Below are 25,405 nucleotides of genomic sequence, written 5' to 3'. Positions count from 1 at the left end.
CCATCCCCAACCCCAACCCCATCTTCACCGCTAATTCTTCACACAACACCAACCCCACCACCACCCCCAACCTCAACCCCATCTTCCCTTTCTTTCTTTCTTTCTTTTTCACGCTCTCTTTCTCTGTTGCTGTTAATGTCAACCCAGATCTACAACGAGACAGGTACCTGAATTTAGAGATCGGGTTGAAATTTAGAGATCTGCTTCTGTTAATGTCAACCCAAACTTAAAAAAAAAACATGGAAAATTGAAACAAAATTGAATCAAGCAGTACAAATTTTCAACAGAACTGAATTGAAACATGATTGAATCAAGATGAAAATTGAAACAATTTATTTTCTCTTCTTCTCCTGGTAGCAAAGGCTCCGGCGAGGGACGCAAACCAAACATTTGATAAATGTTAGGGACCAAAAACTTATTTAAGCTTTTTTTAAACAATGAAATTCAAAGGCTCGCTCAGGTTCATAATAGAGTTCTTAATTTTTCTTGATCACTTGTGATTCGTCTCTTCTTTAGAAAGCAAGGAACAAGAATGACATAGATGTATAAAAATATTCTTGATCAAGAACAACTGGTATCAAGTGGGTCAATACATGAGAGTTGAAAACAAACAATAAAACAAACTTCCTAAACAATAAGCAACCGAAAACAGAACAGCACTCTATACTCACAACAGGAATTTTCGATTTGCTTACAGTATATATAAAAGCAAATTCGAAATTTCAGGAAACTATAATGAAGAAACGATAAAGCCAGAGTTTAGACCACCCCTAGTAGGTTGGTTATGGTTCTTAAGAACATTATCTAGCTCTTTTATGAACCTCTCCATGGCTTTAGATGACAAACAAATCGGAGTCAGTAAACCTTCCTCACCTTTATCATTTTTGAAGGGAACATTAAAGCTTGCTAAACTAGGTATGGGCCCAATTCCTCCCTTGGATAGACCTCCATAAATAGCATCACCCCACCCAAAGTCGACCCGCCTGAAACCAGCAAGCTTCAAATCCGAAACAAGAAACGATTTGTCCATAGTGAAGTGTGGTCGTCCCTTAATGGCCATTAAATCTGCTAATGAATGCAAATACTCCCTAGTGATATTAGCTTTTGCTTTCCTCACTAACTCTACTGCATATCCCAATGGATTTTCACATAACTTCCCAGCTGTGGTAATTGAGGGAGAAAACGCAAAGGCGTTGCCATAATAACCAATTGGTAATGGAGAGTCAAGCTTGGCACGCGCATTAACAATGCAGAGTATGCGGACCTCCTCATCACTGTTTAGTTGCAATGCTATTGTGCGGCAACGCCAAACAAATGCGGTGAGAACTTCAAAATTTGTGCAGCGAAGTTGGTGGGAAGGAAGGAAACTACGAATTGTAGCTAGCTCATTTGGACCAAAGAAGAAAGACTCGTGGACCATGTCATCTTGGGGGATGGTGGTTTCCTTGGGGTAAGGTACTTGTTCGTCGTATTCAGGATGAGTGCATGTCACTCTTGGTGGATCCCTTGCACTTAGGATCTCTCTACACCACACTGGTAGGATTGAAGGTTGGGGCATCCCGCGAGCCATTTCTCCTATGGCACTCAGAAATTGAACCAATCCAACCGCATCACACATGGTGTGGTTTAATCGGATGGCGAATATGAAACCACCGCACTTCAGCCTCGTTACTTGTATAAGCAGCAAGGGTGTGTTAAGCATTTCCTCAGAACCAGGAACTTCATAGAGGAGCTCATCCATGCATGGGAAGGGAGTTTGAAGATTATCACCAAATTGGTTAAGAGTGATATCTGCATCAGCTTCAATGAACAGAACACCCTCACCAGTGCAATCCACCATGAGTTTTCTACCAAGGCCTTCCCTAAGCCTACCTGCAAAAGGATAGTAAAACACAAGTGTTTTGGCCAATGCTTTTCTAATGGCCTCAACAGGGTCCTTCCCCGCCATTGATGGGTTGTAGCGATAGAATTGTACCACTGGAATTTGAAACCGTAGGCCATCTTGGTCATCAATATCTGAAAGAAGTTTCACTTCATGAGGGGTCGCTTCAGCCGGACCAACAAGCTCTGGCTCACGCCTTCGCACTGCAAACACCAGATCAGATTTGGATGATGATGAGGCCATCTTTGACTAAAAATCAAGGGAAAGAGAGTTAAGTGTCACTCTGATCGATCAAGGTTTATTGAACAATGTATTGTTGCTTCTTACTTGTCAGTGGTTGTGGTGGATGCCTGCTACTTCAATCGTATATATATATATATGATGTTCTGCGCTGCTTAATTTAATTACGAAAACAGAGTTAGAGTCAGTTTCAACCTGCTAGGAGACCCACGTGAAAATTGTATTCTTTTTATTTTGGTTTTCGTCGCATGTGTGTTCGTTATTAGACCATTGTAGTGTGTATTTTTTATTTTATTCATATATAGCACATGTTTTCGACTTATGTGTAAAATTTATTATTCTCATCTCTATCAGTTCGTGTTATTATATTACCCATGACTGGAGTTATAATTAATGTAACGCAATATAAAAATATGATAGACGGCTGAACGACTTTCTAAATGATTGGGCACATAATGCTTAAACTAAATATTTGTCAAAAAAAAAATTGTGTTTCATGTACAAAGTTTAATATGTTAACATAATGAATGCAGAAAGTTTGAGTTGTAGGGTAATATACGTTACATACATATAAATAATTAGTGAAAGCAAATAATACATATAATAGTAAAAAAGTAAATTTTTTTTAAGATAAATAATACAAACAATACATACTATTAAAAAAACATCAAAAAGATTTGTGGGGCAATTGTCCCCATACTTAACTATGTAGATCCGTCCTAACATTTTTTTCTATAAGGAAAAAGTTTGTAATGGCTAATGACAATCTCGTAATAATTTTTAATTATAATGACTGGTTAAGATTTTACATGGTTAGTTCTTTGTGGGGTTGGATGCTGCTTTAATTATTAATACCATATTAATTAATGATACCATATTCCATGGGGAAAACATATAGTCAGCATGAACATGCTAAGATGCTTATAAAAAAAAACGAACATGCTAAGAGGCCACTTGAGTATTGTGGTTTTTAAAATTGAAATTGAAATGTACTTTTTTATTCCGTTACATAAGTTTTTGTTAAATCACGGATTCACGGTTGTTGGTCCTTATGGCACATGTGTATTTATCACATAAAAACGATTACTGTTTTTTGGTACTATAAAACAAAAATCATAAGAGTAAATAACCAGTCAAAGTCGGAGAGCTAGGACGACCGAGTGAAAATTAAGCCACGATTGATGGTGCTCTTTACATGCGTAGAATGCGTTTCACAACTTGAAAATTCTCATAGGTAGGAGGAATGCCAAATAATAATTCAAAAGGCTACTTATCATGTAATAGTGGTGAAGGAAGACGATTTATGGTATATAAGTAGCAACACCGAAGGCTCAACCCAAAATGAGACTTCCAAATTGGAGTGAAAAAAGCATTGTAAGGCCTATCTCAGTGACATGGTGGCGCTTTCTTTTTCACCACCATTTTGGGATGATGTACATGTACAAGACATGCGATGAAAAATGCCACACTTTTGTAGCAATAAGGTGCTTGAAGAGTAGTACAATTTTGGTGGACAAAAGCAAAAGTTAAGATAAGTTGCTTCTGTCCGCCATGATTTTGACTTCATGAATAGTTTTTGATTTTCCAAACATGCACCATATTCCATCCAAGCCTAGGTTGCAATTTTGAAATGGTAGGTACTTGTCAAATATGAACAAACAGATCCCTTATAGTAATCATTAAGATATTGAAAATTACATCATTTTTGGACTTAGAAACAAATTGTTAGTGGCAGATTTTTAATTGCACGGTAATTCATTTTTACCAGAAGTATAAGATGATGTATGATAACTATTTCCTCTTAAATTTCTAAGTGTCATCTTCAATGCATGTTTTGAAAGCTTCTCTAATCATTTAAATCTTAAATGCATGTTTGGAAAAGCTTCTATAAGATTCTAAAGTCAAAATCATGTTGGGTGAAAGTCATTAGTGTGAGAATTAATTCTGAAAGAAAGAGAAGCGACTCATAGTTCATATATCCTATAAATCTATCAATCTTTTAGTAGTACCACATCTGGAAACAGAAAATCTACATGTTAATTTATTACTGTGTAATTTAGCCCAATCCAATATTTCATTGCTGGGTTTCCTCATTTATGACAGAATTGTGGAGTAGTATTAGAGGAGTCACAGACCTGCAGCAGGGATCATGTTCTGTTCTACCTGTATTCTCTGACGAATGTGGTGAGTTTGTTTGGTCTAACTCTTGTGTCAATTTAGCAGTATATATTTCAGGTTTAGTTTCGCAGTTACAGATATTGTAGAACAGTGATTTTCATATCTCATTTACAGATATTGTAGAAAAATCAATTTATGCTTCAATAGGCTACTTGAGGGTGTGTTTACGGTGATATTTGGTAAACAAACATTCTCCAAATTCGACTGGAAAAAGTTTAAGAGTTCTAAGAGTAAGGGTTCTTTTGGGAACACGTCTTGTCAAAGTGCTGTGTGTGAATTTGAACTTTTCGACAATCGAATGTCAAAGGCTGGTTTTGCGATCTAAAACATACAATTAAAAGTACTGGAAATCGAATTGCATTAAACAAAAGGGAAATTACATAAAGTAAGTCGAAAACTGGAAGTTACATCAAACGGGATAAAACCGACAGGAAATCAAATGAACATAACAACAAGTTTTAAAATGCTAAATGCAAGAATCTTAAACGGCTGGTTCTGCAACGTACTTCTTCATGATCACGTTAGGCTCTTTGAGTCTCTTTGATGCGGACATATGAGCCTTTTAGTGAGTTTTTGGGAGTTGAGTTGGGAACCCCTTCTTCTGCATAATCTTCTTCTATTTATAGTACTCCAATGTCTCGCATGTCCTTGGCGGTTTTTTCCTCTTGCTGGATGAGTTAGTGGGCTTGGTTCCCCTACGATCTATTGCTTGCACCGGAAACGTCATGCGTAGTGGGGAGAGTGGCGCCTCTTAACCGCTTGCTTGCCACGTGGGTAGCTATCGTGGGAAGAAACTCACAATTCCCTAACTGATTCTGCTATGGCACACTCGCCAATTAAACGCACATGCCAAATTTGCCCGTTTTAATAGCAACGGCTTTCAACGTTACACTCGTCGAAATTTGCCATTAGCTTAACTTATACTTTTCCTTATCCTCCTGGACCCATGTTTCGACAAGCTTATGTTGACGGGTTTTGGGCCAAATCTTTTGGGCCAACAGATGCCCCCCAAAAATGTTGGTCTTCGACTACCATACCTTGGAGAGGCCAAGCATTTTTTGAGTCTGAAACTTAGGATAAATTTAACTTTTGTGGAAAGCCAAACATCTTGTAATCCTAGCCTCTCATTTTCAGGTCCAATCAAAAGTCATAGCGTCTAACTTTTTGCTGACAGCTTTAGCCTTTTTTCACTAGAGTTATGATTACCCTTTTTGCCTACAAACTAGGGGGCAACAGTTTTAATAATAAAATAACCGTTGGGACCCCAAATTTTATACGGTATGGCTTAATGCAGCTTCAAATCCGTTCCTTCTTTGCGTCTATAAATACACCATTAACGCTTCTTGCTAGCTTTATGCTCACCAGATTCTCAAAATTCTTTTGAAATCTTCTGCAACTTCTGCTTCTTCATTTCCTCTAGTGAACCTTTCAACCATTTTCCATGGCTTCTGACTCCGGCAACGTTGTTCCGATGGCGACTGAACTCAAGATGAGTGAGGCCAAGCGTGTACCCATTCTAGACCCACCAAATGAAGCAGAGAAAAGAGCTATCTGGAAGTCTCAGGTACTCATTCCTTTCTCTATTAATGGTACTTTACGCGCCATTTTAGGACCTTTGAAAAAGGTAAAGGTAGATAGACCTAATAGCCTTCCTGACAAGTATGAGAAATTTCACCCGAGTATTCGAGGAGAAGAACTTATTCTAGCATTTCGATCCTCCTACCGCATGCCCTTTCTGAGTGACCCTAAGAGAGCTTTTCGATTTGCTCCTCCCAATCCGACTGCCAACAAGGGAGCTTATCTCAAATGGCTTGATAGAGTAGAGGCTTGCAAAGCTCAACATTGGAAAGACATTGGGATTTTTGACTTAATCCAGTTGTCGAGATCGCCTATTTCGCACAACCCAGCTATGCTTTTGAGTTCATTCTACTTTTGGGAGAGATCTACCAATTGCTTCCATGTTCCCTTTGGCATGATCACCCCAACCCTTCTCGACGTTGCTGCAATTGCTGGACTCTGGCCCATGGGAGATGATTATCACTCTACTGCTGTCCCAACTGCACCAATTGCGATCTCGACAGAGAATGTGTCTTTTAGTTGATTTATCGAAGACCACTATGTCGAAGAAGGTGAGGTGTCTGACGCGGAACATGTTGCTTTCCTTCTGTATTGGCTTTCTGCTTATGTCTTTTGCACCAAGTCTTTGAGAATTCCGGCCAAACTTCTTCCCTTGGCCAACCTGCTTCATGAGGGTCGAAAGATCGTTATGGCCAGGCTTGTTCTTGGAAACCTCTACCAAATGATCAATGAAGTTGTGGCGGATATTTGAAATCCCAAATTTACTTCTTTAAACGCAGCTGGCCCCATATGGTTGCTCCAACTCTGGCTAAATGTTGTTTTCGAATCGTTTCTCCCAGCTAAAAAGACTCCTCCTGCAGTTTCCAACACGAGGATTGATGCCCATCGACTTAAGACGTTGACTCCGCCTTATGACGCTTCTCACCTTGAAGCGGATTTTAGGAAGTACTTTGTCATGTTTCTCGAACTAAAGCACTACCGATCTAGCTTTGCCCCATACAGCAAGCCAACCTATGGCCCTCGATGGCTGAGAAACTCATATCCTAACCTTCCTAATTCAGAAGCACTCTCTCCCCACCAACTTGAGCTCTGACAAACCATCCTGTCTCCTCGAGTTTTGACTATAGGTTTTGCCAGCAGTGATCACACTTTGTGCGGTTATAACCCTCAGTTGGTTTCTCGACAATTTGGGCTAAGCCAAGACTTGCCTAATACTTTGTTTGACAACACCCTTGTCCTCTATCCTGGTACCATTACTAAGACCAGTGCTTTCGACACCACCGTTCATCATTACAACAAAAACCTGCTTGATCTTAGTCCCTTCTCTTTCATTCCTTCATACTATGTCACCAAATCATTCAAAACATGGTGGTCTGCATATTGGACTGAAATTTCAATGTCGCTTGTGGATTGCTGTAATTCAGGTTCCCTCTGATACGATTGTCCTACACGATGCTGGGACAAGAGGTTCGACAACCGCTTAACAATAAACAAAACTTAACAACAAAACAATAACACTCAGAAGTTGTTAACCCAGTTCAGTGAAAACTTTCACCTACGTCTGGAGGGTTTGCACCCAAAGAAAGGAAATCCACTATCTCAAGATTCAGGAATTACAGACACTCATGAACACCTCAGTTCATAGTTCACTTCCTAATCTACCCAGTGTATTTCTACTTAGAATCTCAACCTAAGTATGAGAGCCCCTCTCACTTTCTCTCAATCACTGCCACAGTGATTGGTGAACACAATGAACAAGTAAAGTTTGAACACAATCAAACAACACAGAACCTCTCTTTGCTTTATAGAATCAGTGAGCAAAGACAGATTCACAACTAACACAGGACGAAGCACAATAACAAATCCTAAAACTCTTAATCTCTCTTTCAGCTTCGGTCCACTTCACGTTTTAGGTCTTCATCCTTTTATAGACTTCAGCAGCGGTAGCATGGGCTTTAGGGTTAGCACGGGCTGAAGAAACAGAATCCAATAACAGCAATTTGAAAACGCAATCTTGATAGATTCGGTTTCTTATTGCACAAGTAAAGATAGAAATCAATCTTTTAACAAAGATTGTTTCAACAAATAACAACCCAACAACTAAAACCCTTTTGGAATAGTTACTTGCTCCTCAAGTAACTCAAAAACATATCTTCAGCAAATCTTCAGAAGGCCCATAACAGAAACTCAAGCTGAGGACTGATGTCCTAGCTTCACGAGGTCAGATGCCACGGCATCTGCTTCGACAATCAGTTGTTTTGACAAAATGCAAGGCAACATGTTCCAACAATTGCCTTCAATGCATGACAAATGCTTTTTCTGTGCAGGACCCGGCTCCCAAGAAAACCAGAGGTATGCACATGGCCGAAATCGACGCCTTTCATAAATTCTTCGGTGTAGTATATTTTCCAGGTCCTCGCCTTCGAGAAACGGTTGCTAAAGCAGCCCAGGTACTCAGGCAGAAGTGAGAATCTAAAGCCAAGAAATCTCGACTGATCATTCCTCCTGAGGAAGACGGTCTTTCCTTTGTTATTCGAAAAACTGGCTTTAAATTCCCGCCTTTGCCTACCTGTAAGTATGCTCTAGCCTTCCCACTGGTTCTCCCTAAGTGGGTTGATCACGTCAGTATCAAGAACATATATAATGAGGCATTGTCTCCTCGGAAGCGAGTGACTTGGATCAAATACTACATGTGGAATTTTCCTTTACACGTGCCGGTCGAAATCTTCAACCACATATCGCTAAACACGCGTATTGGTCAAGGTAAATATTTCGACTTGGCCTATATTACGCCATTTGTCTTTTAACTTTTCTTCTTAATGTTACAGCTGAAGCCATTCCTCGACCGCCTCCCCAGGCTTCTCCCTAAGTGCCTCAAGTTCTGCATGCTACCATCGAGATTGATGATGCCGATGATGATGGTGGGGTTGCTCTGGCTGAAAAGCTTACTGTGACCAAGGTACCTTTTAGCTGAAATCTTCTTTCCTTTCTAGGTACGTTGACTGTACTAATCTTTTACCTTGTTTCAGAGTCGAAAAAGGGGAGCCACTCCTGCTACTTCGGCGAGTCAGAAAAGGGCCAAGGGGGTCGGTGGCTCAACTGTGAGCAAACCTTCTCCAGCCAAATCTACTAGCCATCCTGAGGGGGTTGAAGGGGGTGATAGTTTGGCCGTTGACAAGGTTTGAGTTGCTCATGTCGATAACCTTTGTGCCTGTCTTGATTATTGAATTTCCTACTGAAACTTTGCTCTTCACCTAGGTCGAAGTTCAAGAACATTCTGCTTCCAGTCCCCCGCCTCATGAGGACCTTCCTGTTTCTGATTCTACCCAGTCCAAACGCAAACGTGGCGAGAAGACTCCAGTCGAGAAAGCTTCAAAGATGACATCCAGAACCAAATCTGGTCGCAAGTCTGGTAGTCGATCTTCCCCGCCTTCCAAGAGTTCAGCTGATTCCAGTCCTCTTAAGAGGTCTGCTAACAAGGTAACCATTCGTTGGTCATAGTTTGTTTTAATGTGTTTTTCTTTATGCCTCCTTAAGGACTTTTACTTTCCTTCTTCAGAGGGTTGGCATGTCTAAAATGGCTGTGCCCCGAGCCAATTTATTACCTCCTAAATCTCCACCAATTGTTCTGTCGAGTCCCTTGAGCAGTTTGGAATCCTCGAGCTCGAGTTTAGACTCTAGCGAGCTAGACCCTGTGTGGGACAAGTTGACGTTTTATTTTAATTCAAAGCCAATTGCTTGGCAACATCATGGCTGTGAACCTTATTATACTAAAGAATGTCGAGATAATTTTTCTAATTTTCCTCCTCCACAGGATGCTCCAGGCATTGCCTCGCCTGTTTGCGAACACAGTGTGCTTCATGTCAAAGTCCGACGTGATGGAGATGAAGTGCCCCGAGTCACTCAGTCTGATCGAGTGGTTGGTGTAATGCCCCCTCCTAAGTCTCCTGTTGCTGCTGGTGCTGAGGCCCAAACCTCGACTCAGGCTTCCCCTCTTCCCAAGGTTCAACAAGACTCTGGAATAGCTCTGCTTTCTCCACAAGCCAAAGGAGGTTCGGCTTCTTCGAGGACTACAGCCTTGTCCCATGCTTCTAGTGAAAAGCTAGATGCTCTTTTTGCTAAGGACCCTCTTGCTGCCATCCAAGTTTCCTCGATGGTACATTGGACCTTGATTCTCCACCACCCCAGGTCGATGTTGCCGAGACTGCTGAGTCCCGTGGGGTGGCCAGTGCTGATCAGATCAACGAGAACTTGGCCAAGCTTAAGAGCCTGATCTTTGCTGAAGGTTTTGTTGGTCGAGTTCAGGCTGACCCTCAGGCTAGTCATGATGTCAAGGAGCTACTCACTTTCCTCATTGGCCAATGTCTCGACCATGTTCAGGTTGTTGCCCTTGTCGAGTTTCAAACCTTCCTGGCTGACCTCTTAGCAGTCTTTGATCAAGCCAAGAACGTGGGCCAAATCATCAAGACTAAGGAGGCGCACGTTGCTCCTGGCACAAGCCGGGTCTCGACTATGAAAGATAAAGTTCTTAAACTGACTGCCAAGAAGACCTTGATAGCCTCTAATTTGGCAAGTATCGACAATCGGCTCGATGAGCTTCAAAGGGAGATGGCTAAGTTGGAAAAGGAGAGGGCAACCTTGGTTGAAGAAAGCCCTGCTGTGAACACCCGCTTGGTTGCCCTTGCTGATGAGTGCAAGAAGTTGATGCTGTCGACATCCAAACTTTCCAAGGAAATTGAAGTTGACACTCTTGCTAAGCAGAGTTTGGAGGTCAAAATTGTTGCTGCCAATGGCCAACTTGCTACCTTCAAGTCGAAGATTTAGGCTTTTCACCCTTCTTTCTCTTGTTTTCTCGACTTCTTATGACTGTGACTCTGAATGGCCTTTGTTGCCGATTTCTGTAATGTTGACTTTAAAAGCTTTTTCGACTATGGCTTCATATTTGAATTTGCATGGAATTCGACATGTGTTGTCAAGTGATGTCCACTTATGTCTTTATTGTCGAATTAATATATGTTGCCAAATAATTCGTATTGCGCCTTTTACACTGCTTTAATTCCAACCTTATTTGAACCGGCACCGTCGAACGCAATTTAGCTTTCCCTCTTCTAAGTCGTTGCCTGACTCCTTGGGAAAAGGCTAATTTAATGGCATTCTTTTACCACGCTTTGGTTGACGACTGAACGACTTCCTCCACTTGCGGTGGTGGCCTACGTGGCTGGTGGTGATTGGGTGACGATTGGCAACTGATTACCATTCATTAATGTAACTGTTTGTTACGCCCTACTGTAAATGATGTCGTTTTCACTCTTCTTCATCATCAGTAACTTCTTTTCTACATTTTGATCTTTTAGCCATGGATAGCCGTATTATTCTTCGTCGTATTCGCACCTTGGCCTTTCAAAGGGATCTCTTTCAGGCCATGTACTCTTCTTTTTCTGGGATTGAGGAACTTCTGGGGCTTATTCAGCAGCTGCTTTAGAGGAAGATCATCGCTCGCTTCAGAGCTCCACTCCAGGAATTTTTGGAGTTACTTACCGAGGCAAAGCCTCTGTACGATGAGTACAATCAGCTATCTGTGATGGCGTTCTTTCAAGAACACCAAATCGACGAGATAATGGAGAAGTTTGATCGGCTCCAAGCTTCTCTGAGCCAGCAAGATCCTGAGGGGTTCAAAAGACTGGCCGTCGAGATTTCTGCGGTTGCTCTCGACGAGCTAACTGCTCGACAGGAGAAGGCTCGAATAGAGGGCCAAATGGAAGTAGTAGTAGGACGCATAGAACCTTTGAAGGCTAGGTATAATGCCTATAGGGTTAACCCTCATTTTTAGATTTTTTTTTGCCATGCTTGTAATGTCCTATTAATGAAACACTTTTATTTGGCAATACTTGTTCTATTGTTATTATTTTTTTATTTGATCCGAACTTCGTGCAACATTGGCTTATACGCTTTCAAGTATTTACCATTTATTGTCACACGTCGACTTTGACCATTTAACTCTTTAATCGAATAAACATTGTTAGAAAGTATCTTCTCAACCTTAAATGGACCTTCCCAATTTGGGGCCCACTTGTCGTAAGCTCTATCTTTTTTATCTACTGGCAAGATAACTTTCCAAACGTAATCACCAACGATAAAGGATCGATTTCTAACATTTTTGTTGTATTCCTTTGCGATTCGATTCTTTTGTCTGGTTAGAATGTCTAAAGCCAATAATCTATCTTCGACGAGATTTACCAATTCATCGAGCATCATATTCCAGTAGTCCTCAACTAGGGATTTCTTCTTGTCTTTGAATCCTATAAGATTGCAAGTAAACCTTCGCTGGTAACACTGCTTCCTGACCATATGCTAGTCGAAAAGGTGTTGCCCATGTGGCCTCCCTTGGCGAATTTCGGTAAGCGCATAAAATCTGGCCTAAGGTTTCATGCCATCTTTTTGGTTTTCGACCCACATGCTTCTTGATCAAACCGATCAAGGTTTTGTTGGCAGCTTCCACCTGACCATTTGCTTGGGCATAGTAGGGGGTCGACGTTAGGAGTTTGATGCCCCAAGATTCTGCGAAAGCTGCTACTTTTCGACCCACAAACACCGTGCCTTGATCTGTTGTGAGTGACTCAGGCAAACCAAAACGATATACAATGTGATTTTGTATAAAGTCGATCATTGTATCTTGAGTAACATTTTGTAATGAGATGGCCTCCACCCACTTAGTAAAGTAATCTACTGCCACAATTATGTATTTGTGTTGTCTTGACGAAGATGGGTTAATTACGCCAATTAAGTCCAAAGCCCAACCTCTGAACGACCATGGTTTGATGATGGAATGCAACTCACTGGCTGGCACATGCTGGATTCCTGCGTGCTTTTGGAAATCCTGGAAACCCTTCACATATTAGATGCAATCCTTCATAATGGTTGGCCAGTACACCCCTTGTCGAAATAAGATCCATTTCATTTTGGCTCCAGCTTGATGAGCTCCACATAAGCCATCATGCACTGCTGAAATTGCTATGAAAGCGTCATCTTCACTCAAGCATTTTAGCAAAGTTCCATCGACATTCTTTTTGAACAACTCATTGCCCATCATGATGTAACTTAGAGCCCTATACTTGATTTTCCTGTTCGTGGTTCCCACAGGGTTTTGCAAATAATCGACAATTGGCTTTCTCCAATCATTAGTTGTTAGATTGTCGATAGCCATAACATCGAGGTCTAGTGGATTTAGTTTTTCTTTAATCTTGACCAATTCCCTCAACCTATTTTTGTCTACCATATACCCAGAAGCAATTTGTGCCAGCTCATTGGCTTCTTGAGTATGTGGCCGATTCCTGCTTGGTCGAAATTGGCTAATAAACCTGTAGCTTTTACGTAATACCTTGCCAAGTTTTCACTAACGCATTTGTATTCCTTGGTGAGTTGTTTTATTACCAACTTGGAATCACCTTTTATAACGATGTTTTTCGCTCCTAATGCCAACAAGATTTCGAGGCCAGAGATTAAGGCCTCATATTCAGTTTCGTTGTTAGAACAATTCTCTCGAATTTGAAACATGAACTTAGTAGGGATGCCTTGTGGAGAAATGATAAACATTCCAATCCCCGCTCCCTCTCTATGGCTTGAGCCGTCGAAAAACAACTTCCAGGGCTGAATTCCTACGTAGGTTATGGCTTCTTTGGGCAACGTGTGGTCTGCCAAGAAGTCTGCCACTGCTTGTCCTTTAATCGCTTTTAAAGGGACATACGTAAGTGAATATTCGGTTAAGGCTAAAGCCCATTTACCAATTCGACTATGCAAAACAGGTTTAGACAACATGTGCTTTATTATGTCATAGTGGGAAAAAACCATTACATCAATTGGCTTTATATAATATTTCAACTTCGTACAAGAGAAATATAAACATAAGAAAAGTTTCTCGACCATAGTATATCGAGTTTCTGCGTCATTCAAAATGCGACTTAAATAAAATATGGCTCTCTCGATGCCATTTTCATCTTCCTGAGCCAACATGCTTCCGATGGTTTCATCTGTTGCTGAAATATACAACCTCATTGGCTTTCCTTTTATGGGTAGGATCATCACCGGAGGGCTTGACAAGTATTCCTTGAGCTCGTCGAAGGCTTTCTGGTGATCTGCTTCCCAACGAAATGTTTCTTCTTTCTTGAGTCGAAGAAGTGATGAAAAGGGCTTGGTCTTCTCACTGAGATTTGCTATGAATCTTCTGAGAAAGTTGATCTTCCCTAGCAGTAATTGTAACTGCTTCTTGCTGGTTGGTGGGCTTGTGTCGAGGATGGCATTGGCCTTGTTCTTGTTGATTTCGATGTCCTTCTTGTGCACCACAGAGCCCAAAAAATCACCTGCAATTACACCAAACGCACATTTATGGGGGTTCATTTTCAGACCATGCTTCCTCATTCTTTCGAATGATCTTCTTAGATGTAATAGGTGGTCATCCCTTGATGGAGATTTTACCACTATGTCATCAATATAAACCTGCATGAAAGTTTAAATAAAATCATGGAAGATGGTATTCATTACACTTTGGTAGGTCGCGCCAACGTTTTTCAACCCGAATGACATGACCACCCACTCATATGTTCCCAAGGCACCAGGACATCGAAAAGTCGTCTTCGACACATCTTCTTTGGCAATAAAAATCTAGTTGTATCCAGAATAGCCATCTAACAAACTCAGGTACTCGTGCCCAGCTGCTGAATCCACCATCATTTCGGCGATAGGCATGTGATACTCATCTTTGGGTGTGGCAGCATTAAAATCTCGAAATTCAATGCAAACTCTCATCTTGCCATTTTTCTTAATCACTGGGACCACGTTAGCGAGCCAGTCGACATATCTCGCTGTTCTAATGAACTTTCACTTCAAGAGTCTCTCGATTTCTTCTTTGATTTTTACCAAGACATCTGGATGGAACCTCCTGGGCAACTGCTTCACTGGCTTCTTATCTTCTTTGATTGGTAGTTGTAACTCCACCAATTCTCGACTGAGTCCAGGCATTTCATCATAATCCCAGGAAAAGCAGTCTTTGAACTCTTTTAGCAAATCCATCATCCTGTCCCTGAGTTCTGGATCAATGAGGGCACTTATGTAGGTTGGCCTCTTCTTTGACCCGTCACCTAGGTCTATCTCCTCTAGGGGATCTTGAGCCTCCATCTTTGTGACATCTACTAAAGGTTTCTCGAATCCCAGGGGGCCATCGTCATAGATGCAATCTAGCCTTAGGTTGCGTAGATCCTCTATGCCTTCGCCACCTAGTTTATCTTCCAAGCACAAGTCGTCCTTCTCATTTCGAATCATCATTTCGACAGGCAACATTGAAGCATCAATTTCTCCTTTGATGGCTGGATTCTCAGCCATTCTGTCAGCCTCTAGAGCCGTTTTCACCTTGTTTTCGGCCGCGTAAGCCGAAATTCGAGCTAGGCTCGAATTAATCATCATTAAGTGGTGTTGCCACTCCTGTTGTGGCATTTTCATCTTTTACCACTTCTTTCGTGGCATCCTCGTCTTCCTCACTCCGCCATCCACTCATGGCATCCACCTTGCAAGACTCATTGAGGTGCAGACCTCGAATTGGGTCTAAGGTTACAGAATATTCTGAGTAAGGGTTGAAATACTGGTTGGCCACCGTGTCCAAGGGGGCAATTGTAGCCAAGTTCTTCTCAAAATTCTTCTTGTCGACATAGCCTGCTTCCGCCAGATAATAACTTTGATCTGCTTGTACGTTCTAGACCACTCCATCTGCCTTCCAAAATGCAAGGTGGAGGGTACTGCCCTTACTCCATGGATCCATTCTCTGCCTAGCAGCAGGTTGTAGTTAGCCTTTGAGGGCACAACGATGAAAAGAGTGGATCGGCTTACCGTTCCCACAGTTATTTTCAACATAATTTCACCCATGGAGGTGCTCGTTTTGCCTTCATAATCTGACATGACCATGTCATGAGTGATCAGATCCGCTTCTGTTTTGTCCAACCTCTTCAGCATGAATCTAGGCATTAAGTTGATGGCTGCTCCTCCGTTGACAAGAACTTTGTTGACACCTTTGTCTTCCACTTTTGCCTATACAAATAGAGGCTTCAAGTGACTCTTCATGTGCTCTGAAGGCCTTTGGTGAATAGCCCTCTCATCCTCGACAGCTCCCCTCTGCATGACATAGTAGCATAAAGGATTGTCATCCGCCTCTTCCTCGACATAATAATTCTCGTCACCCTCGGTGACTTCTGATATTCTGTCGAAGTCTGCTGGCAGAATGGACACTGTGCAAATGATGTTGAGGTCTTCTCCATCACTGTCATAGAAGTCCTCTAGCATATCTTCGTCTTCATCCTCAGTTACCACCTTCACTTTTTCCTTGGCAGAGTCTGGCAAGGTCATCCCTTGTTTGATAGCCTGGTCGAGATGGTTAATGATTGAAGCCACACTTGGCTTGTCTTTTGGAGCATCTGCTGGCTTTATATCCCATAATGATCGAAACTTTCCACCTCTTTCTTTCTCAGCCTTCCTCTTTCTCAGAAAGCGTCGAAATTGGGTTCTTGTCATCTGTTCTGGCCCATAGTAGTTCCTTGAGCCATAAGAGTAGTTCTTCGACATCTAAGAGTTGTTAACATAAGAGGATCCTTGGCCTAAGTCAATTCTCTGCCATTTCTGTCATGGCTTTGGTTTAGCGGGTGCTGACCTAAACCACTGGTTCTTGGGCACATCAGCATTAGGGAGGTAGGTCTTGCCTTTCCCTTTTGGATCTTGGCCTCTTTGGCCACGGTGCTCCTGGGTAGTTTCAGCCAGCTCTTCATGAAGGTAAGTGAGCCTTCTGGCCACAGGAACCTTCTGTTGATAGTGCTTCTTCATTTCAGAATCCTGGTAGGCCTTCGCTACTGACTTGTCGAAAACGGTGCTGCATCTAGGGCACAGCATGACTTCTCTCTCTCCATCTTTGCTTCGAGACAGGAATTCGACGAGAGTCTCTCCAGCTTGAGGGTAGACTTCCTCCAGGCTTATGTCTTCAGTTGGTTCCTCGACTGCCACATTCTTGGCCTCCGATTCCCCGATGGTCAAATCCAGGTCGAGCTTCTCAGCAATGTCCACCATGCAGATGTGGAGGGGTTCCACATAGTTGGCTTCAGCTTTTTGCAATGGGTCTATGTCGATTTTCATCTGACCTTTGGCCTTTTCACCATACTTGAGCCTTCCTGAATCCAGCGCTCCCTGAACGAGGTCCCTGAAACGAACACACTGTGAGGTCTAGTGGCCAAAACAGTTGTGATACTTACAATATTTCTTCCCCTTTTTTTGTTCAGGAGAAGGAAATTTTTTGTCCTTAGGGACCACAATCAAACCATCAGATACAAGTATATCATAGATTGCATCACATTTGGTCACATCGAACGTATAAGTTTTAACAATAGGAATGCTATCCTTAGGGGGTTCTTCCCCGACCTTATTTTCATAAGGCTTTAAAGCTTTGCAAACATAAGGGTCTCCTGGCTGCAGTTCAGCCAGATTGATGTCATTAATATCGACATCAGGGGAAACTTCATGATACACACATGGGCTTTGATAAATAGATTCAGTACCTATGTAAGCTACTTTCTCCTTCTTGGGCCATTTATGGGTAGTTTTAGCCTTTTCTTCAGTCTTCTCCGCTTTCAATAACTCGACATGTCTCACTCTCTCTGCAAGTTGTGACATATCTTGAATGTACTGCGTGTCAAGTTTCTTTCTGATCGAATATTCTAAACCACCTGCAGCCAAGATGACCAACTCATGTTCTGGGACATGAGTGAAGCATCGAGATTTCAGCATTCTGAACCTATTCAAGTAGTCATCAATGGATTCAACATTCTTTCTCTTGACACTATCCAGATCCTTCAGGCTCACCTTGCATTCTCCCCTAAAGAATTGTTCATGGAAGATCCTCTCCAATTGAGCCCAAGTGTGAATTGACATTGGGGTGAGGGTCGTGAACCATGTGAATGTGTTCTTAGTTAAAGAACTAGGAAAATACTTCATTTTCAGATTTTCATTAATGGCTAAATCCCCAGCCTCAATCTGGTATCTAGCCACATGCTCAACCGTGGACTCCCCTGAGTCTCCTGAAAACTTAGTGAACTTAGGGACTTTCCAGCCTCGAGGAAGCTCTGCTTCGAGAACCTCTTCAGTAAAGGCTGAGACAAAATGGGGCATATTTTCAAAGCTCACATTGAAGCCATGTTGGTTTAACAATTGTTCGACAACGACAGCAACATTCTGCTGCCCCCCCCCCCCCCGCATTCTGGTGTCGAATTCTTTCCAACACTCCATCAGCATGTTCATTCTTATTCATCACATAAAGGTTCTGGGGTGGTTGATGTATTCCCCCATTCCCCTCGAACAAAGGGTTTTCCCCCACGTTTGGATACGCTGGCACAGGTCTATGCTCGAGAATCGCGACAGGCTGGATTTGTTCGATCCCTGGCAGAGGTGCAACTTCGACTTGAGCCCCTAGCACTGTGGCCAATCGCCCCATTTGATGGGCCAATTGCTAATTATTGGCATTGGTGTTTTGGATCAGAGGGTTAATAATTTCTCCCATCTGTCGAGATAGCATGTTAACCATTTTGTGGTTACTATCGTCGACTTGTTGTCTGATGGCCTGAAGTGACCCTGAGTTCATGCCCGTGGGCAAATAAACCTGTGAACTTTGTCCTGTAATGAAGCCTGGAGGGCTTACTCGACTTCCTAAGTTCATCATTGTCCCGTTTGGCCACTCCTCTTGTTAGCGTTGGGGGGGCCACTGTCGGAACCGTCGCAGGAATGGGCATTTCTGCCATTGCGGATACCGCTATACTTTGAGTTGGCATAGTGGTGTCAGAACTCATACCGGAGGACAATTCCTCATTGTTGTTACCACTACTTCCACCAGGACTGCTGTGACTAACCACATTGGATCCCTGGGGGGAGGTTCTGCCTCGATTGCTTGTCATACTTACAGTTCTACCACTTCTCAAGTGCATAAAAGTAACTCACGCAAGCAAAGAGTAAGTAACAAGTGACATGCAATAAACACAACACACAAAACACTTCTGTAAAACTTAGTTTTCACAAAAATGGTCCCATTGGGCGTGCCAATTTGTTTACGGTGATATTTGGTAAACAAACATTCTCCAAATTCGACTCGAAAAAGTTTAAGAGTTCTAAGAGTAAGGGTTCTTTTGGGAAAACGTCTTGTCAAAGTGTTGTGTGTGAATTTGAACTTTTCGACTATCGAATGTCAAAGGCTGGTTTTGCGATCTAAAACAAACAATTAAAAGTACTGGAAATCGAATTGCATTAAACAAAAGGGAAATTACATAAAATAAGTCGAAAACTGGAAGTTACATCAAACGGGATAAAATCGACAGGAAATCAAATGAACATAACAACAAGTTCGAAAACGCTAAATGCAAGAATCTTAAACGGCTGGTTCTGCAACGTACTCCTTCATGATCACGTTAGGCTCTTTGAGTCTCTTTGATGCGGACATATGAGCTTTTTAGTGAGATTTTGGGAGTTGAGTTGGGAACCCCTTCTTCTGCATAATCTTCTTCTATTTATAGTACTCCAATGTCTCGCATGTCCTTGGCGGTTTTTTCCTCTTGCTGGATGAGTTAGTGGGCTTGGTTCCCCCACGATCTATTGCTTGCACCGAAAACGTCATGCGTAGTGGGGAGAGTGGCGCCTCTTAACTGCTTGCTTGCCACGTGGGTAGCCATCGTGGGAAGAAACTCACAATTCCCTAACTGATTCTGCTATGGCACACTCGCCAATTAAACGCACGTGCCAAATTTGCCCGTTTTAATAGCAACGGCTTTCAACGTTACACTCGTCGAAATTTGCCATCAGCTTAACTTATACTTTTCCTGATCCTCCTGGACCCATGTTTCGACAAGGTTATGTTGACGGGTTTTGGGCCAAATCTTTTGGGCCAACAGGGTGCAAGAATTGCTGGTGCATCGAGAACTATCGGAGTTGATTTGAACCCGAATAGGTTTGAGCAAGGTAGTATTGACTATTGACATTATTAATTTATTCTCAAATATAATAGATCATGGCAAACTGAATACTTGAGTTTGTTTCTTTATCTGAATGCTAGCCAGGAAATTTGGAGTAACTGAGTTTGTGAATCCAAAGGACTATGATAAGCCGGTTCAAGAGGGATTGTATTCCTTATCATGCAACTCCATGTTGCCCACATGATCTTAGTACATGTTTGGAAATCATTGTAGAATTAATTCTAAAGCCAAAATCAATTAAGAAGAGAGAAGCTTCTGTGTGCCAAATTTGATTCTAAGGAAATAGAAGCTGATCCAAACGTGCTATTCCTTTCTTTTTATTGTTACATGGCAGGTGAATGCAGATGTGACGAATGGAGGAGTGGACAGGAGTATTGACTCCACGGAAACATCAAAACCATGATATCTGATTTTGAATGTGTTCATGATGTAAGTAAGCAATTAGTGTCAGAAATTCATACCTGATAATTTATCAAATTTGGATTGTATAGTAGAGTAACACATTTAGCTCTTTTAATTCCATCAGATCTTATTTTGACAAATCAGAAAATACTTTTATTTTAGGTCTATTATATTTTGAATCTCAAGATTTTCCCTATTGTTTAGGCCTTCATGATATTTATGATTAGTAATACTAGTATGGATGAAACAATGTGCTTAATAATATCTAGTGCATGGTTAGAAACAATTGATTCTGAAGTAATAATCAATTATAGCTAGAAGCTTCTAGGAGTAGCTTATCAGTTTCTTATGAGGAAAAGAAGCTGATCCAAACATGTTATATATGTAGAGATTGGGTGTGGCTGTGCTTGTTGGAGTGCCCAATAAGGATGCAGTTTTCAAGACCAAGCCCATTAATGTGCTCAATGAAAGAACACTCAAGGGAGCTTTCTTTGGAAATTACAAGCCAAGGACTGATCTGCCATCTGTTGTTGACATGTATATGAATAAGGTGATTATAACATCACAGAACTATAAAACATATCATGTTTCGATATTATGTCAAGTTAAACCTGACAAGCTTACCATTCATTGATTGCTTGCGAACATTGGAAGTGGACAAGTTTATGACCCACAGAGTTTCTTTCTCTGATATCAACAAGGCATTTGAAAGGATACTGAGAGAAGAGGATGCATTATTAGCATGGATGACTAGTAAAATGATGGAGAATTGTATTGTTACTAGTATATAAACCCGTGCTTTGCACGTTGATTATATGATAAAAAATTATTTACTACAACAAATTTCCTACACATAATATATACTATCAAACTTATATGAGGCATAAAGGTAATGTCACAATATATTGCTTGTAAATGAAACACGACACAATGTTCAATGATAAAAATCAACAGATCCAAACAATATTATAGCACATGTCCTTTTCTCTATATCTAAATATTGTTTCTACCTATGATAGCACATGTCCACAAACTTCTTCCTTCCTTCTACTATTTCATCAAAGAAATCATCAAGCTGCACTGTTATAGTCTCTCAGTAACTCTTCATGTTATCAACTTTTTCTTGGATATCACCACATTGTGTTTCATAACCTGCTATTCTCTCCAACTCCACTTTCAATTCTTCCATCACAAATCACAATATTCGATTGTTGGAAATCAAACAGCAGAATCCCTAGTTGTCCATGAATTGGTTTCTAGCTTTCTGCTCTATCTCCTTTGCACCTCCTACTGCAACATTGTTATCATTCCCATTTGTTCTGTCCATAAAACTTAAGTTTTAAAATCATCAGTAAGAGAACACACAAAAAACCTACACAACCAAGAGATCATAAAGAGAAATGAACCTGAAGATCGTTCATTCAGTCCCACACCATTAAAAAGCTTCTAGAAACACATCGAAGGGACATATCAAACATGATTCCTGCCCCAAATCTATTATACTTCTGATTTCACGTTGTGTTATCATGCCACTTCCATCAGTTCCACTTCAAGCCTTAGAAATGACTTGTACATGTTAGAAGGCAACTTGTCCATTAATTTTATGTGCAGTCCGAAATATGTAGGATGAAGATCACACTTGATTATCAGCAAGTGGTCTCAATTAGTCCTGAAAATAAAGAAACTCTTCAAAGTATACTATAAGCAAAATTGAGTCCTAGATAAGAATTGAATCTTGCGAGAATGACAACTCACACATTCAACCCCATTTACTATTTTTGTGAAGATAATTCACAAAATCCATATCTATCAAAATCACCTTTGAATGAAACTAAGTAACAAATTGGCAATCCATGCACAGAATAGATAAAAAGCAAGAACCCAAAAGCGATTTAAAATACACGCATTCATTGGATATAATGGATGGCTGTCATCCACCATTTAATAGAGCAACTCTAGATGACTTTCACAAAGATGGATTAGCAACAAAACCAATACAAACCACCCATAGCACCTTTTCATTCAGTCACATCATTTTTTGTAACATAGCAGAGATCCATGATCCCTAAAGTGAACCAACCAGTATCAGTTAGAAATAAAATTATATCTTCTAACATAATTGCTCCATAGTAAAACAAAGGAAAATTAAAAGAAACTTATAAAAATTCAACTACAATGAAGTCATAGATAGAAGAGTGTTTGTAGCCAAAACTTGCATATGCCTTTGTTAATACAGAGAGATACTCAATGTACATTATAGCATAATCAATTAAGCTAATTTCCATACAAATCCAAGTTAGAAGTTAAGAAAGTTAATTTTTTTCCTACCCATAAAACTCAAACAAATGCAGAACCTTAACACTATTAGCAACAAAAAGTAAAGTTCCTAGCTTTTTCACTGAAATGAACCCTAACTTACAGCTTAGCCATTATGAGGAGCAAAACAAAAACCTAAAAGGGAAAACATGTAAGTAATTGGCATCAATGCTGAAAATGAAAATGCAATTAGTATTGTGCTTAATCCTGGATCCCAACCCCACAACCTCAAAAAATGGAAAATTTCTAATACCCAACAACCCAAGATGCACACCTGCAAAAAATCTTGTACAAAACTTGAGATTCCTTGATTTATTCTGGAAAGGAAATTAAGGAGGAAACAAAAAAACCAATTTTATTTGTTTGGGGGTAAGTCAAAAACACTTAGCAACCAAAACAGTAACCAAAAATCGCATCACTCACCAAAAGAAGTAAAGAGGTGATAGTTTCCAAACCCAGTAGCAGGTTTACCACGACTTTGGAAGAGAACTCATTTGCTGCGAGATTGAATCGTTGTGGCGGCGTTGCACTGCACTCTTCTTGTACATCATCTGCGTCGTATTTTCTGGGCCTCCCTCTCTTCTTTTTCCCAAACAAATCAAAGCTTCCTTCAGTGCTTCCTGGGGTTGTTGTTGTGGCGGTTTCCTGCACTGTTCTGTAAAAATCAAATTGTAGAAATAAAAATCCATGCATCAAAGAAGAAAAGGGAAGCAGATAGAGAAGAGAGGAGAGACTTATCTTCAAACGTAAACCCAGTGTAATAAATTGGGTGTGGTTGATACGAAGGCATTCAGGTTTATTTATAGAATGAAAAATCACAGGTATCGCTGATGGATTTGAAATTTGAAATCTAATTCAAAAGTGGGACAAACTTCAGAATTACCCAAAAGTGGGAGGAACTTCAGATTCAGTGCCAGAGGGAAGTGCGAATTATCGTGGAAAAAGAATTTGAAAAATCGAAAGGGGTTGGAAACGCGTAGCTAAGGGACTCTTTGGAAGAGGCCTGAAAAATTGACACGTGGAGGATGGCTGATAAGCGGACACGTCGGATTTTTGTCTTGGTAAAGGACCTCTGCCTTGTATCTAGTATAGATTACATTCCTTCTAAAGAGTCCTTCAACATCTATGATGTTTGAGTATAATGCAACAAATGTTTCTGTGTCAATAAGAGTATATAGACCTCGTCTCCGAAATATTTCTATTTAAAAATATATTTTCATTGTATCATAGATTTGCAAGAGGATAGACATGCAGGATTACTGAAATCTGTCACGGTGACCAAAGAACTTAAAGAAAAGTAATTGCACTGCCATTTGTTCCCTGGTTATTTTCTAAATTTAAACTTTTGTGGCTCATGGTTCTGAATGGAAATATGAAATTTTATGGCTCATTGATACACATGGATTCTGAACAGCATTCTTTGGACAACCTTCTTGTTATGGCTTATGAGCAATAAAAGGTAATCTTTCTTGAATCTGGTGAAATATTTTCTATATATTTATCTCTATCAGGTAAAAAAATAAATCTATTTAAATTTATCTCTATCTTAATAGATATTATTCTAAAATAGAGAAATAGATACTAATCTAAAATAGAGAAACTATCAAAACCTTATTTCTTTTTTTATGAGATAAGACTAATAACAAACTCAAACTTATTAATAAATATTCAACATTCCCCCTCAAGCTGGAGGGGATATGAAATGCATCCAGCTTGTTAAGTATATATGTTATCCTAGGATTCTCTAAAGACTTAGTTAACATATATGCAAGTTGATCCTTAGAGTAAACATAAGAAGTCTCACTGTTATCAAATATCACCATGGCGGTTTTTTAGCTTCCTGCCATGGCTAGTATTCCGCCATATTTCCGCCATATGGCCGCCATTTCCACTATAATCCGCACTTATTTGTGATGTATGGTGGGATTTTGGCTTTCCGACATGACCCGCCATCCACAATTAACAACACAGGGAAGTCTAAATTATGCCTGAGAGTATCTTCTCCGTGATGAAATGATAATCAACATCTTTATGTTTGATCCTCTCATGAAAAACTGGATTAGAGGAAAGATACAAAGTTGATTATTTCAAGTACTAATAAGCTTCATAGGCCCTATCACACAAAACTTCAACTCTTGAAACAAGTTCTTTAACCACAACAATTCACACGAACCATTAGCCATAGCATGTTACTCTGCTTCTGTACTAGACCTCGCAAAAACAGCTTGCTTCATGCTTTTCTAGGAAATTAGATATCCTCCTATAAGAACACAATAACCTGTAGTGGACTTCCTATCATTAACATCACCTGCCCAGACTGCATCAGCATATCCAATGACATTAGTATGACCCTTGTCCGTGTAAACAAACTAGCCACAATACATACTAGAAGGGCTATGTCAGGTCTAGTCATCGTATGATAATTCAACTTCCCAACTAACCTCTTGTACCTCCCTGGATTAGGATATGGCTCCCTCTTGTTAGGAAGAAGCTTCACATTGGGGTCCATAGGTGTGTCAACAGGTTTACAACCAAGCATTCTAGTTTCTTCTAGAATATCAAGAACATATTTCCTTTAAGAGATAGCAGTACTTTCCTTTGATTGAACCACCTCAATCCCAAGAAAGTATTGTAGCTGACCAAGATCTTTAGTGTGGAAATGCTTGAACAAGTCTTGTTTCAACTCCTCAATGAACTTTGGATCATTACCTGTACTGAAAATATCGTCCACACACACCTCAAGATATATAAATTGATAAGATGATGA

General features: G+C 40.6%; 1 protein-coding gene, 1 long non-coding RNA gene and 1 pseudogene across 4 annotated transcripts; 1 reads left to right on the top strand and 2 right to left on the bottom strand.

Annotated features, from left to right (window-relative positions):
* Positions 1 to 538: 538 nt before the first annotated feature.
* Positions 539 to 2,240, bottom strand: LOC130749725 (benzyl alcohol O-benzoyltransferase-like). Its single transcript, XM_057603103.1, has one exon. It carries the CDS (start codon positions 2,123 to 2,125, stop codon positions 731 to 733), a length of 1,395 nt encoding a protein of 464 aa, XP_057459086.1. The 5' UTR covers positions 2,126 to 2,240; the 3' UTR covers positions 539 to 730.
* A 17,560-nt stretch (positions 2,241 to 19,800) lies between these two features.
* On the top strand, positions 19,801 to 21,076 carry LOC130744034 (alcohol dehydrogenase 1-like; annotated as a pseudogene).
* Positions 21,077 to 21,208: 132 nt separating this feature from the next.
* LOC130749726 (uncharacterized) lies at positions 21,209 to 23,747 on the bottom strand. 3 transcript variants are annotated; one of them, XR_009023056.1, is made up of 3 exons: positions 23,062 to 23,692; positions 21,729 to 22,955; positions 21,209 to 21,653 (listed from the first exon to the last, which is right to left on the bottom strand). It is a non-coding gene; the product is annotated as an uncharacterized LOC130749726 (long non-coding RNA). The 3 variants fall into 3 exon arrangements; XR_009023055.1 differs by having other exon boundaries at positions 21,729 to 21,991; positions 23,062 to 23,597; XR_009023054.1 differs by having other exon boundaries at positions 21,729 to 23,747.
* Positions 23,748 to 25,405: the final 1,658 nt, after the last annotated feature.

Source organism: Lotus japonicus, chromosome 3 (assembly GCF_012489685.1).
Source record: "Lotus japonicus ecotype B-129 chromosome 3, LjGifu_v1.2".
NCBI lineage: Eukaryota > Viridiplantae > Streptophyta > Magnoliopsida > Fabales > Fabaceae > Lotus > Lotus japonicus.
This window is presented reverse-complemented; position numbering and strand designations above follow the sequence as displayed.

What these genes read in the sequence shown, in the direction of transcription:
- LOC130749725 (XM_057603103.1), bottom strand. Translation starts at nt 2,125, where the DNA reads ATGGCCTCATCATCATCCAAATCTGATCTGGTGTTTGCAGTGCGAAGG.